Consider the following 18,061-nt stretch of genomic DNA (forward strand, 5'->3'; position numbering starts at 1 on the left):
TCACCCAATTTAACATCAAGCTCCATTGATTTGATTTGTCAAATTTTTGTGCTCATTGCTTGTTTGCTTTAGGATGAGGACAATAAAATTCAAGAAAAACTAAAGTCTTCTGTTCTGTTTTTGAATGTGAACCTCAACTGATGACGATCTGTGATGTTTTGTCTGTATGACAGACTGATGAGGACCCAGCTTCAGTTTGGAACAACATTGTCCTCCCCTCTTCTCTCCTCCTTATCTCTTGTTTCATCTTGTTTCTCATTTCCTCATTTAGGCATCAAGGGCTTTGGGGGAGATGCAAACAGTCTAAATTTGAAACACAGTCTAAATTCATGTGAGGTGTATCAAATGAAACTCCATGCGTGACTTGGTGTGGAGCTGTCCGTGCTCTTCTCAAGTTTTGGTTCCTCTTTCTGGTTTTGTCTATTGTTTTCCACTGCTGGGCTGCCATTCGTCGTTGACCTTAAATGTCAGAATGTTGTATGAAATTAGATATACATAACCAGGAGCCACATGTTGGTTACGGGCAAATGTCTGAAAGGGTTATTCAGAAGGTATGAGTACCTGTAGCTTCAGGCGGCTCCAATCACCTCTGCTGTCTCATTCTGTGGCAATTGTCCTCACAGCACACTGCTGAAAAGTCAAGTGCTTTTAAATGAGCTAATGCAAGATGACATACCACTGTTTAATAAAGTGAATATATATTGCTAATAGGTTTTCTGAAAAGACAGGACAAGTCAATTTTATGTTTTGGGTTGATGGCTGATGCCTTGAATATGACTAGAAGCTGAGATCACTTTAAGAAAACATATAAATCAAACATGATCTACTGAATTGGATCAGAACAACAACTAAAAGCATTCTTTAAAGTCTGTGTAAAGTAAGAATAAATATGTGTTCTGAGTTTGACATACCACAGAAAAGTGTGTTGTTAACCACACTGCCAAATTTCAATGATTCAAAAAAAATCACCAAATATATGAAATTAGGATTCAAAGTTATGTAAAAATCAGCCTCTTTCTCTGCTCCCAAACTCTGTGGGCGTGGCCGCCGAGTCAGCTGAAATGTCGCCCCCTACCAAGTGTCACCTGTCAATCAAAGTCACCACCTCTACCAGAAACATGGACGCTACGTCTGAGAGCTTTCTGGTGCTAACTCAGCTGCTAGCTCGGCTGCTAACTTGACAGCTGGCTTGGCGGCTAAAGTGGCTGTTATACTTTGCGTTTGCAGGCGCGTGCGCTCAGACGCGGTCACATCTCGTTCCAAATATACTTTTCTGCTTTGCTCTCCTGTGGGCGGAAAGAAAATGGCAAAACACACTGAAGAAGAAGAACTTTTTTGTTTGTTGTATTTAAATCAACAAAAAAAAAGAAAAAAACAAAGAATGAGGAGGAGATGGTGTATGTGTCCTCTTCATGTGCATCGAGTGCGTCAAGTGGAATTTAGCACGCTGGTACGCGAAATGCGCTCAATTGACCACAAGAAGCACCAGCAGTATTTTAGGATGTCGGCAGCCAAATTTGACGACCTGGCCAGAAGAATTTTTGTGAAGATCAACCATCAGAGGACACATCAGGCCCCGATTTCAGTGGAGGAGATGGCTGGTGCACCGTGTCTCCAGCCCAAGTTTGTCCCGTTCCTATCGGCGGCACAGTTGGGCGTGATTGTGGATGATTTTTGGAGGCTATGGAATTTCCCCAGGTGTCTCAGCGCAATCGACAGCAAAAAAAAAATCAATCCGAGCCCCTGCAAGAGCCGGGAGTGATTTTTTCAATTATAAAGGTCACCACTCGATTGTGCTAATGGCAGTCTGTGACGCGAGGTACAGGTTCATGATGGTCGATGTGGGAGCCTACAGGCGAGAAAGCGACGGGGGAGTTTTTAAAGAGAGCCCTTTTGGGGCAAGGCTCCTAGATGGGAGACTTGACATGCCTCCACCAGCAACTCTGCCAGGCACGGGCATGGTGAATGCCCATGCATTCGTCAGCGATGCCGCATTTCCCCTTCATCAGAACCTGATGAGACCATACCCAGGTAAATACAGTAGCTCATCAAAGCGTTATAATGATTTTTTTATTTTATGGAGATCAAACTCAACTTTGAAATGTATGTAATGAAACATAATTCTTGCTATATTCAATCAATTTTAAATTAAGCTAATTATAATTATATTATACTATAATACATTATTTTTTAAACAATATTTGATGAAAATGGCTCTCAGCAAAAAAGGTTCCCGACCCCCTCATTATCATTGTGATTATCACACAGGCCAGAACCTCACCATGGAGCAGAAGACCTATAACTACCGCCTCTCCCGCACCCTCCCGCACCCGCAGCGTCATTGAAAACACTTTGGGCATTATGGCTGCAAGGTGGAGAATCTTTGGCAGGCCGATTGAGTGTGCACTGTGTGTTGTTGACATCGTGAAGGCCTGTGTTGCCTTGCACTTTTATCTGTCTTACACAGATGCAGCCAACACAGGGCAAGTGAGATATATCCCACCAGGATATGCTGACAGCACCACGGCAGATGGGGACATCCATCCAGGCGACTGGAGACGACATGTAGAGGGTGATCGCAACCATCTGCCGCCAGGGACCATGCAGACAGGAAGGGCATCCAGGGCAGCACTCAACATGAGGCTAATGTCGTGTTCTGATTTGAAGAAAGCAATGTAGTCGATAATTGAGAGTTCAAAAGGCAACGTGTTTATTTGACAAAACAAAGGATTATACGCAGCTGCGGACTTGATCTACTTCGGCCAAGAGTTCTGCAGAAGAAGCCCTGACTTTGCAATTTTAATTCCCTTGCAGTTTAGGGTGATGCTATGTACCACTACCTCATTGGTTCACACTTGTCGTTATTTATTTATATTTTCTTACTCGTGGGACTTTCCATATCATATGTGTACGTCTCGCATTGTTTACTTACTTCCTCCATATCATCAGCAGATATGTTCTCACTTCTATGTTTTTGGGTTGAACTAGAGGTCTTGAATTAATGGTGAACTTCTAGAGTCTGCAACACATAGTATCACTCCAAACCACATTGACCACTGTCTGACTCTACATTTTTTGATGAGATAAGCAAATGTTTATTAGTATTTTATTGTCTGATTAAAGTTAATTAGAATATAAAACCTCACACTAAACCTGACAAGCTTCTTTCAGACACCAACAGGACGTGTAGAATGGCAAGACAGAGTTGTAAGGAGGGTCTTTTGAACAGTTAAAGTGAGGCTGGCTGACATATCTTCAATTAAATTTTTTTTTTTCATTTTTTATTTCACACAAGGTTTTTTGTGTGATTTATGTTCTTATGTTTTTTGCATAAAACTACATTTTACGAATATTGTTAGTTCCACAATAACATTTACAAACAACAAAAGTATCAATTAAAATGACAAATGACAATAGATAATTTTTACTTATGTATTACATTCTTTCTGTTTCCTGAGAATAACAACAACAACTAGATTTTTAAAAAACAAACAAACTGGCAAGATAACATTAAAACAGTAAACTTTAACATTTTGGAACAATTTAGAACAATTTAGAACAATTGATATATATATTAACTTAACTCCCAACTTTACTGACAAATCTCCATCTGCGCCTCCAAGCGTTCCTGATTTGGGAGCAACCATTACTGCAAAACTATGCCCAGGCTTTTCTCTCTCTCTCTCTCTCCCGCTCCCTCTCTCTCTGTCTGTCATTGTTGTCCAAACGCTTCAGGATGGCATCTTGCCATTCCCTCTCTGGGGGTGTGGAGGGAATTGTACAGGAAGCACTTGACTGAAGTACTGGTGGCACAGTAAAGAGTAAAAAAAGAAACCAAAAGGAGAACTTGCACTACAAAGGTTTAGGGATTGACAGAAGATATGTACATCTTTATATAGAATTTATATAATACATGCAATTACATGTCTCCCAAGGGAACATAACAGCAGTGCAGGAAACGCAGTCTAACTTCATGTGAGGCGTATCAAATGAAACTTGTGACTTGGTGTGGAGCTGTCCGTGCTCTTCTCAAGTTTTGGTTTCTCTTTCTGGTTTTATCTATTGTTTTCAAACCTGTAGCTGCAGGTGTCTCCAATGATCTCTTCAGTCTCATTTGCCACTGACTGTCCTCACGGTGCTCAGCTGAAAAGTAAATATGTAAATTATGTTATTTATGCAGCTGAGTACATTATAATCCATGAGTGTAGTTGAGTCAGGTAGTTGTTTGATCATGCAGACACCCTCCCTACATTTAAGAGTAGACTTAAAACTTTCCTTTTTGATAAAGCTTATAGTTGGGGCTCTTTGAGCTCTTAACTTATGCTGCTATAGGCTTAGACTGCCGGGGGACTCCCATGATGCACTGAGCTCCTCTCTCCTCCTCCCCCTCTCTCTCTATCCATCCATCTATATCCATTAACATTCATGTTCTATTAATGCATTCAATAACCTAAACTTCTTCCCCGGAGTTGTCTGTACTTTCTCGTCTCACAGGTAATCTGGGCCTGTAGACGTCTGGATGACAGATTCCAGTCCCGGACCTTCTAGCTTCATTGTTGATTTTCATTGTGCTTCTCTCCTCTATCCTTCCTCTCTCTTCTATCCTTCCTTTCTCTCCTCTCAACCCCAACCAGTCGAGGCAGATGTCCTCCCACTATGAGTCTGGTTCTGAGGTTTCTTCCTGTTAAAAGGGAGGTTTTTCTTGCCACTGTTGCTCATGTGTGAATGTTGGGTCTCTTTAAAGTTAAAACCTGAAGAGTTCGGTTTAGAACCTGCTCTATGTGTAAAGAGCCTTGAGATGACTTTGTTGTGATTTGGCACTATACAAATAAAGACTGATTGATTGATTGATTGATTGATGCATTAACAGAGTCAATATATATTATAATATATATTGATAAAGGGACTTCTGAAAAATGTTTATATAGGCTATGACACACGGACTAAATTGTAATATAGTTGTGTTCAAATTTGAGGAAGCGATACTCTCGATGGTTAAAGATCAAAGGATTTATTGACAAAGCAAAGAACCGAATGCACAGCTGCGGACCCAATCTACTTTCCATAGAAAAGGCTCTGAATGTATATTTACAATTCCTTATATTCAACTGTAGTTTAGGTGTTGTTCTGATTCTGCAATTTTATTGGTTAGTTCTTGTTACTATGGTTCTTTTTGGGGATCAGCACTTTCGATTAATCAATATTCACACTTATGACATCCTGCCAATAAAATAATATCTAATAATTATATGTCTCCCAAGGGAACATAACAGCAGTGCAGGAAACACAGTCTAAATTCATGTGAGGTGTATCAAATGGAACTGCATGCGTGACTTGGTGTGGAGCTGTCCATGCTCTTCTCAAGTTTTGGTTCCTCTTTGTGGTTTTGTCTATTGTTTTCCAACCTGTAGCTGCAGGTGTCTCCAATGATCTCTTCAGTCTCATTTGCTGCTGACTGTCGTCACGGTGCTCAGATGAAAAGTAAATATGTAAATTATGTTATTTATGCAGTTGAGTAAATTATAATCCGTGAGTGTAGTTGAGTCAGGTAGTTGTTTGATCATGCATTAACAGAGTCAATATATATTGATAATGGGACTTCTGAAAAATGTTTATATAGGCTATGACACACAGACTAAATTGTAATATAGTTGTGTTCAAATTTGAGGAAGCGATACTCTCGATGGTTAAAGATCAAAGGATTTATTGACAAAGCAAAGAACCGAATGCACAGCAGCATGTTTTTAATGGTCCGGCCCACATGAGATCAAATTGGGCTGTATGTGGCCCTTGAATGAAAATGAGTTTGACACCTCTGTAGTAGACTTAATATAACTTTCTTTAATACATTTTTACAACTATTTACTAATATCACGCTACTTTTGCTCTATTATATTCTTCATTCTTCTATATAGTAGACACATTGTTTTTTTTAAATATGCCTGAACACTTTGCTAATAAAATGCATACCCTGCTTTATTGTCACATCAGGGAGGCCAAAATGTCCCAAATTAACATCATACTGCATTGGAGAAGGCTTTAAACTAGCGATTGAGACCATAAACACATTTTGAAAACGTTTACTGAGGTTAGAAATCAAGTGAGAAGTTGGTGAATTCTCCATTGACTTGTATAGAGACGGTCGCCCCCTGGTGGCCTTTTGATAGAATGCAGCTCTAAATTACTTCCGCATTGGCTTCTTTTCAGAGGACAGGAACTCCCCGCCTGAATAAAACAGATCCTGATATCACTTCATCTGTGGATCGATCATCTGTTGCTTTAGTCTGGAAACAAACTACAGGAAGCGGAAGCGGAAGCTGCACATGTGACCGCCGTTTTTTTCTGCTGCGATCAAATCCACTGATCTCCAAACAAGCTGTCAGCTGGATCTCATGTTTACTGTGACTATAGATCAGTAATCCCAGTTTAATATCGATCTGTGTCTTCTGCTCTGTGTCTCTGTGTTTACTGTCAAAGTCACTGCTGTCGGCTTCAATGATGGCGCTTTATAAAACATGGCGATAGTGTTCAGCCTGTTAGCGATCACTGTCGACAAGGTTTTACAGTTTTCTGGACTAGTGGACACCAGGAATGACCTGAAGACCAAGAAGATGGAGGAGAAGGCTCTGGAAGTGTATGGTGAGTGAAGCTCAGACAGGCCTTTAATGTTTATTAGAGGTGGAAGAAGTAGTCAGGTCCTTTAATTTAGTAAAAGTACCAATATAGGAGTGTAAATACACTTAATTACTAGTAAAAGTACCAATGTAATAGTATAAATACACTTAATTACAAATAAAAGTACAAATGTAATAGTATAAATACACTTAATTACAAATAAAAGTACCAATGTAATAGTATAAATGCACTTAATTACTAGTAAAAGTACCAATATAATAGTATGAATACACTTAATTACAAGTAAAAGTACCAATATAGTAGTATACATACACTTAATTACAAGTAAAAGTACCAATATAGTAGTATACATACACTTAATTACAAGTAAAAGTATCAATATAGTAGTATAAATAAAAATAAAAGCAAAAGTACTGCATCAAAAATCAGATTTAGGTAGTACTGCAGTATTATGAGTGATGTAGTATGCAGTATTACAGTAAAAGTAGTGATATATTATTATATATGACATCATTAGATTATTAATAGTGAAGCATCAGTGTTAGAGCAGCATGTTACTGTTGTAGCTGATGGAGGTGGAGCTAGTTTATACTACTTTATATACAGTTAGCTAGTTTATACTACTTTATATACAGTTAGCTAGTTTACACCACTTTATATACAGTTAGCTAGTTTATACTACTTTATATACAGTTAGCTAGTTTATACTACTTTATATACAGTTAGCTAGTTTATGCTACTTTATATACAGTTAGCTAGTTTATACTACTTTATATACAGTTAGCTAGTTTATACTACTTTATATACAGTTAGCTAGTTTATACTACTTTATATACAGTTAGCTAGTTTACACTACTTTATATACAGTTAGCTAGTTTACACTACTTTATATACAGTTAGCTAGTTTATACTACTTTATATACGGTTAGCTAGTTTATACTACTTTCCTCCTCCCTTCCTTCCTCCCTTCGTCTCTCCCTCCTTTCCTTCCTTCCTCCTTCCTTCCTCCTTCCTCCCTTCATCTCTCCCTCCTTTCCTTCCTTCCTCCCTCCCTTCCTTCGTCTCTCCCTCCTTTCTTAATATAAAAACTATTATATTAAATTATAGGAGCAAGAAAAAAAAGATTTATTTATTTTTTGCAACGTCGCTTCTCGTTTTCCCGCCTTCAGACGTGATCCGATCGATCCGCGACCCGGAGAAGCCCAACACGCTGGAGGAGCTCGACGTGGTGACAGAGAAATGCGTGGAGGTGCAGGAGCTCGGCGAGGAAGAGTATCTCATCATCATCAAGTTCTCTCCCACCGTTCCTCACTGCTCTCTGGCGACGCTGATCGGTGAGACGCTCCGCTGATAATCCAGAGTTTATTATCTTAATGATGATGTCATACTTGCTTTAAACTTCCTGTCGTCCTCCCGGGTCAAACTGACTCCGTCTGTTTTTACTGTTCTTTCCTTCTTTCCTTCCTTCCTACCTCCCTCCTTCTCCCTTTCTTTCCTTCCTTCTCTCCTTCCTCCCCCCTTTCCTCCCTTCCTTCCTTCATCCCTTCCTTCTTTCCTTTCCTCCCTTCCTTCCTTTCTCCCTCCTTTCTTTCTTTCCTTCCTCTCTCTTTCCTTCCTTCCTCCTTTCCTTCCTTTCTCCCTTCTTCTCTATTTCTTTCCTTCCTCTCTCTTTTCCTTCCTTCCTTCTCTCCTTCCTCCCTCCCTCCCTCCTTTCCTTCCTCCCTTTCCTCCTTCTCTTTCATTCCTTCCTCTCTCTTTCCTCCTTTCCTTCCTTCCTTCCTTCCTCCTTTCCTTCCTCTCTCCCTTCCTTCTTTCCTTTCCTCCCTTCCTTTTTTCTTTTCCTCCCTACCTCCTTTCCTTCTTTCTTCCTTCCTTCCTTCCTTCTCTCTTTCTTTCCTTCCTCTCTCTCTCCTTCCTCCCTCCTCCCTTCCTTCTTTCCTTTCCTCCCTTCCTTCCTCCCTCCTTCTCCCTTTCATTCCTTACTCCCTTCCTTTCCTTCTTTTTTGTGACAAATGTATTATTTAATTTTCCAAGTGGAAGCAGCAACACACTTCACAACAAGCATGAATAATATAGTAAATGAAGTTTAAATGAACACGTGATCAGATACATACGGAAGTACGTTGATATTTAACTTTAGTCACGAGCTCACAGCCGTGTCCCTCCGCTGCTGCTCTGTGAAGATAACGAGCTCATCAAGATAAAACAGCTGGAGGAGCTAATTCAGCCGTCTGAGCTATGAAACCACAGCCAGAGGAAATCAATGAACGAGCCTCAGCCAATAATATGAGCATTTCTGTTTGTTTTATGTTTTCATTTCTTATTTTCAGTGATCTTTAAGTTGTATTCTTCATATATATTGGCTTTTTTTAAAACTTTAACATCTCAGATAAATGTGTAAAAGTTGATATATTCTTTTTAATTATCAGTGTTTCTTTTCTTTCTCACAATTTACTTTTAGCAATATGCCAACTCTGTTATCTCAGTCAGACATAAAAACTAAAATATTCTTACATTTTATGCACAAATTGAAAATGCAAATAAAAAACAGATTGAAACGCACAGGAAGTGATAAAATAGTCAAGGAAGGAAGGAAGGAAAGAAGGAAGGAAGGAAGGAAGGAAAGAAAGACATATGGAAGGAAGGAAGGAAGGACAGATGGAAGGAAAGAAGGACGGAAGGAAGGAAGAAGGGAGGAAGGAGAGAAGGAAGGAAAGAGAGAAGGACAGATGGAAGGAAGGAAGGAAAGGAAGAAAGGAAAAAAAAGATGGATTGAAAAGCACCGGAAATAATAAAATAGTCACTTATTTTTTTAATTTTCAGTGTTTCTTTCATTTTTCCCTCTAACTCTGATTAAATTACACTTTCTCACATTTCACTGACAACTTTTCTACCTTATTCAAATATAAAAATGTTAATATTTTGACATTTTTCTAAGATTTTCTGCATTCAAATTCAGGTTTTTATGAACAAATTAGAAAATACAGATTGAAACGCTTTGAAAATGATAAAATAGTCACTCTTTTCATAATTAGCGTTTCTTTTTCCCCCTCTATTTCTAATTAAATTGCACTTGCTCACACTTTAATTATATCGATAAGCCAACTTCTTCTCCCTGAATCAAGCATAAACTTGCAATATTTTGAGACATTCTTGATTTTTCTACATTTAAATTAAAGTTTTTATGCACAAATTAAAAATACAAATAAAAACAGATGGATGAAAACGGACAGAAAATGATCATACAGTCACATTTAAGAAGCTGGAGCGAATTAATCTTTATTTAAAAAAAGGATTTAAAAGATGCTTTGTTATATTTGGGGTTATTTAAGGCCACATTCACATTGATATTCAAGACCAGACTGTATAAATCACATCAGGCATTATGAGACTAAAGATGAAATGTTTGCTGCAGTCAGAACTTTTCATAGTTGTGAAATCCTTCAGTAGTTTCAGGAGTTGCAACTTCCTGTTAGTGAGTAATACAATCTGTCCTGATACGCCTTCAAACTCACACAGCTGCTACTTTAAACTTCCTGGATCATATTTCCTTAAAAAAAAGGGACAGATTCTGCTTTTTGTGTGTTATGAAGTTCACAAAATGTACTTATGTCAAAACTCACTTATGAGGCTTCTCTCCTTCCTTCTTTCCTCCGTCCCTCCCTTCCTCCTCCTCTCTTTCTTTCCTCCCTCTACCTTCCTTCTTTCCTTCCTTCCTCCCTTCCTCTTTTCCTTTCTCCCTCCCTCCCCCTTCCTTCCCTTCCCTTCCTCCCTCCCCCTTCCTTCCCTTCCTCCCTTCTTCTTTCCTTCCTCCCCCCTTTCTCTATTTATTTCCTCCCCGTACCTTCCTTCTTTCCTCTGTCCTTCTTTCCTTCCTTCCTCCCTTCCTCCCTTCCTCTTTTCCCTTCTCCCTCCCTCCCCCCTTCTTTCCTCCTTCCTTTCCTCCTTTCCTCCCTTCCTTCTTTCTTTCCTTTCCTCCCTCCCTCCTTTCCTTCCTTCTTCCTCCCTCCCCCTTCCTTCCCTTCCTCCCTTCCTTCTCTCCCTCCTTTCCTTTCTTCTTCCAGATTCCAGAGTTTACAAAAAGTTCATAAAAACCTGAATTAATTCATCAAATTTCAACCTTCCTGTGTCCTTAATGCTTTTCTTTTGGATGAATAGTTTAACACCGAAGGGATTTATATATATATTTTTTGTTTGTTTTTAATTTAAAGTGTTGCTGTGGCCTTTTTATATTTAAAAAACAACTTCCTTTTCTGCCCTGCTACACAGATTTGTAAGAAAAGGGTTGAGATTAGAAGTAGCAGCTGAGGAGTTGATCCCTCTTTACTACCTCTCAGCGTATTTCACTGAGAGTTCAGACTTTTACTTCATTAGAGCCGATAATCGTGTTGATCAATCTAATCTTTTATTAGCAGTGAATAAATAGAGTTAGTGTTCTCAGTACCTTCGTTAAAAAGGTGCAACATGAAGAAAAGTTATATACTCAGAGCTGTGTGACTCATTCCTCAGATCTCCCCTCAATTAAAGCTGAAGTTTAACCCTCAAGTGTCCTCAAGTCAAGGAAAGAAGGGAGGGAGGAAGGAAGGAAGGATGGAGGAAAGGAGGAAGAAAGAAGGAAAGGAAGGAAGGAGGAAGGCAGGAAGGAAGGATGGAGGAAAGAAGGAAGGAAGAAAAGGAATGAGGAAGGAAGGAAGGAAGGAAGGAAGGATGGATGGATGGAGGAAAGGAGGAAGAAAGAAGGAAAGGAAGGAAAGGAGGGAGGAAAGAAGGAAGGAAGGGAGGAAGAAAGAAGGAAAGGAAGAGGGAGGAAGGAAGGAAGGAAGGAAGAAAGGAGGGAAGGAAAGAAAGAAGGAAGGGAGGAAGGAAGGAAAGAAGGAAGGAAGGCAGGAGGGAGAGAAGGAGAAAGGAAAAGAGGAAGGAAGGAAGGGAGGAAGAAAGAAGGAAAGGAAGGAAGGAAAGGAGGGAGGGAGGGAGGGAGGAAGGAAGGAAGGAAGGAAGGATGGAGGAAAGAAGGAAGGACGGATGGAGCAAAGAAGGAAGGAAGGTAGGAGGGAGAGAGGAAGGAAGGAAGGACAGAGGAAAGAACGAAAGGAGGAAGGACGGATGGAGCAAAGAAGGAAGGAAGGTAGGAGGGAGAGAGGAAGGAAGGAAGGACAGAGGAAAGAACGAAAGGAGGAAGGACAGAAGGAAGGAAAGAAAGAGGAAAGAAAGGTCAATTTGACCCTGGAGGACGACAGGAAGTCTCTTTATTCCCATTTAACGTTAATCTCCGAGCTGTGGATATATTCTGTTAGTCACATGGAGCTTTGTTGCATCATTTTCCTTTTCATCTGTGAGTTATGACTTATTTACATTACTTTAATACTTGGCTGAAGAGAAATTGTCCTCCAGGGAGAGAAAAAACAAAAACATACAAAGTTGGAGAGAAATTAAAATTAATGTCCGACTTTTCCAGCTTTAACGGGATGGTCGATGGTCGGAGGGTAAATGTTCTGTGCTGTACATACACTCGGAAAATTGGATTCAGGAATCCATTAGTTAGAAGATATTAAGCAGGCGAATGTCCAGAGCTGTAATAGCCCCCCCCCCCCCCCCCGGTTTAATTAGTGGTTTATTTTCGTATGCTGTGTCTGCTCTCAGGCTCCCAGCAGGATGCGTTTATAGACATTACTCAGCAATTAAATGCTCCAATTAACGTCATTTTGACTTGTAATTTATAACTTAGGTGTATGAGCCCAACATAGTTCTATATCCAGACTGTTTTATAATGAGGGGGCAAGTTGGAGAAGTTACTTGTTTTGACCTCTGTTAACTTCTTCCAGTCCCCAAAGACGCTGGTGGTCTTAGCTGACTTTATATCAGATGCTGTTGCAGCCTCAGTTTTAAAGCTACAGTGGAGATATTGGTATGTTAACTACGAATTACATCATGCTAGCTTGTTGATAAGAGGGCTCTAAAGTTAGGCTAAATTTGGGCGAAGGGAAAAACTGGTGTGACCATTTTCAAACGAGTCCCATGATCGAAAGGAAGGGAGGAAGGAAAGGTGGAATGAAGGAAAGAGGAATGAGGAAGGAGGGAGGGAGGAAAAGAGGAAGAAGGAAGGAAGGAATGAAGGAAAAGAGGAATGAGGAAGGAGGGAGGGAGGAAAAGAGGAAGGAAGGAAGGAAGGAATGAAGGAAAGAGGAAGGAGGGAGGGAGGAAAAGAGGAAGGAAGGAAGGGAAAGGAAGGAAGGAAGGAGGGAAACGGGGGGGGGGGGAAAGGGGAAGGAAGGAGGGAAGCAGGGAGGGAGGAAAAGAGGAAGGAAGGAAGGTGAGAAGGAAGGGAGTAAGGAAGTGAGGAAAGAAGTATGGAAGGAGGATGGAGCAAGGAAAGAGGGAAGGAGGGGAAGAACTAAGCAAAAATTAAAGAAAAGTGAGAGGAAAGAAGGAACAGTCAAAAGAGACGGGGTCAATTTGACCCGTGAGGACGACAGGAGGGTTAAACACAACTAAGGAAATGTTGAGTGTCTCCAGATACTTCAAGATATCTGGGTCTCTAAGCAGTGTTGGGATTGCTTATATTGGGTATGAATGAAATTGGTTCTGTTGGTTCTCATGAGTTTCCCCTTTATAGACATGCCAGTTTTATGCTAATCCAATGCAGTAGTTGTCAAAATACAGGCATGCTTGCTATTTTTGGCTATTCTAAAAATACCATATTTCAGTATATATTTCTGCATGTTGGGTCTCTAAACAGTGATGGAATTGCTTATATTGGATATGAATGGAAAACTGAGACTCTTCTGGATTCAATGAGCCCAATTGTATTAATGTGTGATAATGTTAATCCCAATAATAGACATTTCATTGTAGTGAGACCCTTTATTTCAAACTTGACTTCACTGTATAAAATGACCTATTGTGAGCTGTTTTATAATGAGGGGCAAGTTGGAGACTGTGTTTTTTGGTATAAGTTACTTGTTTTGACCTCTGTTAACTTCCTCCAGTCCCCAAAGACGTTGGTGACCTCAGCTGACTTTATTTCAGTTTTAAAGCTATAGTGGAGATATTGGTATGTTCTGAAACTACTAATAACGCTCCATGGTTAGGCTGAATTTGGGCGAAGGGGAAAAAACTGGTGTGACCATTTTCAAACGACTCCCATGACTTCTTACTTCAAGATATCTGAATGAAATTGGTTCTGTTGGTTCTCATGAGTCTCCCCTTTATAGACATGCCAGCTTTTATGCTAATTATTCAGTGCCTCAGTAAACTGTCAGCACCCAGCAATCCATCTTGAGTCTGACTAACCTGACAGATTTTCCCAGAGGACCTTGTTCTTAATTGGGTTAGAGAATGACTGACGGCTCTCCTGAGGTCAGAAGTCAGAAGTGATTTTAGTCTCTCATGACTTCGACCAAACTGCTGGAGAGGAAGAGGAAGCCAGCAGAGGCAATTTATTAATGCAGCCGTCGGTGGTTCGTCCCACATCTCAGGGTCCATTTTGCTGCCTGTTCGTGGAGTCTGATAGCAGAAAAGCTTTCAGTGATTTTGAACATCGAGAGAGAGAGAGAGAGAGAGAGAGAGAGAGGAGAGAGAGAGAGAGAGAGAGAGAGAGAGAGAGAGAAGGAGAGAGAGAGAGAGAGAGAGAGAGAGAGAGAGAGAGAGAGAGAGAGAGAGAGAGGAGAGAGAGAGAGAGAGAGAGAGAGAGAGAGAGAGAGAGAGAGAGAGAGAGAGAATCAGATAAATCGCTCAATATCAGCTCATTGCAGAGAAAACCTGTTATCCTCGTTATTAAGAAACTGATCTCTGAAATCTGTCCGAGACGAGAGGCCTGATTTATGAAATCAGTTTCCCGGCAAACTCGACTCAACACTAATCAGTGACTGACTGAAGAGCCTGAAAATGATGCAAGTCGAAGCAAAAGGAGTTAATAACACTTCATGACAAAATAACCTCAGACATTCACCAGACTGTGGTTTCTATTCTCTGACGTCCTCTTTGATCCTTCAGCAAACAGCAGCTCCTTCCTCATCATTAACCTGCGTCCCCCCTCCTAGCTGCGTCCCCCTCCTAGCTGCGTTCCCCTCCTAGCTGCTTCCTCTGCAGCAGACTTAACAGTAAACTCTGACACAATCTTCTCTAATCTGCTGGATATGATTTGTCCTCGGAGGCCTGAGATGTTCCTGTGATCATGTGATCAGGATCTGATGCTGACGCTGATGTTTTGTGTGTCTGCAGGTCTTTGCTTACAAGTGAAACTGCAGAGATGTCTCCCATTTAAACATAAGGTGAGTTTCATCTATTCATGCCAATGCTTTTTGCTGTATTTTGGGATGTCTGTCCAATTGGTGTAACCAGTATTTTATTTTATTTTTTTCCAAATAAGGTGAGCAGAAATATCTTAAGAAATAGTTTAAAAGCAGCATCAGGTTTGTTAAAATGTACATTTAGTATTTTTGTTGGTTTTATATCATTTGAAATGACATTTGCACCATTTTTTACTAAAAGTAAGACTGAATGCTCCTGAAAATGTCAAATGGTGTAACCACAAAAGAATGATAAATATTCAATATTTTATCACCTACAGTGTATTTAACCTTTGTGTCGTCCTACTGGGTCAAATTGAACCTGTCTATTTTGCTTTGTCTGTGTCCAATTGGTGTAACCAGTATTTTTTTTCTTCCAAAATAAGAGTTGGCAAGATGAGCAGTTCATAAATATCTTAAAAACTAGTTTTAAAAGCAGCATCAGGTTTGTTAAAATGTACATTTAGTATTTGGAAGGAGTTGGAAAGAAAAAGAAAGATAAAAGGAACAAGAAGTTGGAAGGAAAGAAAGAAAGAAAGAAAGAAAGAAAAGATATTCCTTCCTTCTTCCTCCCATCCTTCCTTCCTTTCCTTCCTTCCTTCTTCCCTCCCTCCTTTCCTTCCTTCTTCGACTCAAGGACAACAGGAGTGTTAATATCAGCTGTTTTGTTTTTTTCTCTCTCTGTCTCTTCTCAGCTGGAAATTTACATTTCAGAAGGAACTCATTCTACTGAAGAAGACAGTGAGTCTCTTTCATTATTGTTTTTTTTTTTTCTCAATAATAGCCGCAAATGTCTTATTTAGATGAAACAATCTCCCACTGAGACAATATCCTGAGTCACAGCGAGGGTCTGTGTTCTGCATAGCGACAGTAAAGAAGGCCTACGGTTGCTAAGAGCAGCTAAGGCCCTACGGTTGCTAAGGGCAGCTAAGGCCCTACGGTTGCCAAGGGCAGCTGAAGGCCCTACGGTTGCTACGGTGATTTGAGAATCTGCTTGGAAAAAATTCTCAAAATGCCCCAGAATTTGGCTTCTGACAAGGTCCCGAACAATTGCAAACTGTGAGAAAACCGTAACTCCTGTCCAAAAACCGAAAACACTGTGAGAGACACAGAAGCCGGCAGATTCTGACAGTGTTTATTTTATTCACATATTCCTTAAAATGAGCGAGTAAGCTCAGTGCGAAGACAGAGTGAGATTCTTAAAAAAAAAGACAATTACATTAGGGTCAATGGGGAGCGAGACAGGTATTGCTGCTGGTCTCGGTCCCCCCGTTTAAATTTTGTGCAGACTCCGCTTGTCAGTGTCACATTTTATGAATCCCAACACTTATGTCTACATTTTGATCAAAAATTATTTGTCTCCTTTTCATGGTTTGGCCGTGAGCTCGAGTTAAAAATAAAAATTGAGGTTATTTCTTTACTGCTCCTCGCACTCAAGCTAACTGCCGCTTCCACTCTAACTTTGAAGAAAAAGTGATTTCCACTCCTCGTTTGACTGCTCATAGTTTGAAAAGTTTACATTTTATGGAAAAATAGTTTGGTATTTTTCCAGACAGCACAAGTTTTCCTCCGTTTTAAAGTTTGAATCACGTTTGTACGTGCACGTATGAGAGAGCTTGGTGACTCCGAAAAAAGGTGAAAAAAGGTGAAATGTTTGGGGTTCCCATTCATTTTCAATGGAGAAATCTCCTGGTTTTTTGGGAATAACTTTGGGAAACTTTGGAATTTCAACACCAAAAGTCATAGCCCCTCTTTCCCGATCGAGCCGAACGTTTTGATGTATATATTGTCTGGGTTTTCTCAAAGCTGCGGGAGGAGTTACGCGTAGAAAAACGGCGGAAGAAGAAGCAGAATAATAAGTATGGAGCAGATTAATAGATGCCTCGGAGCCGAGCACCCATGGCACTAATAACTGTTGGATTAAAGTTGCTTTTAGGATGTGGGAATATGTGTATTGATGATTTTATCGTTGCAATGTTGCACAACTTTGTGAATCCTGTTATTGATTTTAATTTATTGTTTGTTAGGCACAAAGGCGGGAAACAGCACAATGCATCTCTCCTAGTTTTATACGAGGTTAATGTTTATCCCAGTTTAAATTAAATAAAAATGACAAATTAGAGACGTAGCTAAATATTAAAACCATCCAAACTTTTAAATCAGAAGGAGGCAGAACAAACTTAAATAAGAGTTTTGTTGAGGTATCGACTTGTTTGTGTCTGACTTTTATTTTTTGTCTCCAGTTAACAAACAGATCAATGATAAGGAGCGAGTAGCGGCCGCCATGGAGAACCCCAACCTGAGAGAGATCGTAGAGCAGTGTGTCACCGAGCCTGACGACTGACTCTGTCTGTGTGTGTGTGTGTGTGTGTGTGTGTGTGTGTGTGTGTGTGTGTGTGTGTGTGTGTGTGTGTGTGTGTGTGTGTGTGTGTGTGTCGTCAGTGCCTGAAGATATTATTGAGAGGATACCTGAGCCTGTCTGTCGGCTCTGGGGAATTTTTTTTTTTTTTTTTTGAGCCTCCTGTGTGAAGCTGGAACAGAAGCGACAGATGTGTATTGACTCTTCCTCCTGTCCTCCGTCAGTCCTGCTGAAATCATCAGCGGGCCAAAAAAGGAAAAAACAGGAAACGCCTTCCCGCTGTCCTCTTCACTTCTCCTCCTCCCTCACTTTGTTTTATCCTCTTTACATTTAACCTTCCTTTTCTCTTTCTTTCCTCCCCCTTCCTTCTTTCCTCTGTCCTTCCTTCCTTCCTCCCTCCCTCCTTTCCTTCCTTCCGTCCTCCCTCCCTTCCTTGACTCCAGGACAACGGAAAGGTTAAACAGACTCTGGAAGAACAGCGGGATCCATCTCTTTATCCCTTTTTCTCCTTTTCTTTAAAAACAAACAGAAACAAGCACTGAGGTGGTTTCATGTCCTTTTTTTTTTTTTCTTGTAACTGCACTCATCAGACGAGTCACTCAGGTCGATGTCTGAGTAGAAAATGTGATTCTTTTAGAGGTGATGATTATTTTTAATAAGATGTAATGTATAAAAAAATAATGAGGTATTAAAAAAACTACATCAATAAGAAGCTGCTTCTGAGTGGTTGTTTTATTATTAGACAGATTGAGATTAATGTGAGGCTTTAAATCAGATT

General features: G+C 40.2%; 1 protein-coding gene across 2 annotated transcripts; it reads left to right on the top strand.

The window, feature by feature from the left end:
- The first annotated feature begins 6,392 nt into the window (after positions 1-6,392).
- ciao2a (cytosolic iron-sulfur assembly component 2A) lies at positions 6,393-17,433 on the top strand. Of its 2 annotated transcripts, none has more exons than XM_053318944.1 (6): positions 6,393-6,639; positions 7,806-7,970; positions 14,857-14,906; positions 15,620-15,665; positions 17,168-17,338; positions 17,376-17,433. In XM_053318944.1, the coding sequence occupies exons 1-5, from the start codon at positions 6,516-6,518 to the stop codon at positions 17,266-17,268; spliced, it is 486 nt and encodes a 161-aa protein (XP_053174919.1). In that variant the 5' UTR covers positions 6,393-6,515; the 3' UTR covers positions 17,269-17,338; positions 17,376-17,433. The 2 variants fall into 2 exon arrangements, with proteins under 2 accessions (XP_053174919.1, XP_053174920.1); XM_053318945.1 differs by having other exon boundaries at positions 17,168-17,334; positions 17,376-17,421.
- The last annotated feature ends 628 nt before the right edge of the window (positions 17,434-18,061 follow it).

This window comes from Scomber japonicus, chromosome 5 (assembly GCF_027409825.1).
Source record: "Scomber japonicus isolate fScoJap1 chromosome 5, fScoJap1.pri, whole genome shotgun sequence".
NCBI classification, from domain to species: Eukaryota; Metazoa; Chordata; class Actinopteri; order Scombriformes; family Scombridae; genus Scomber; species Scomber japonicus.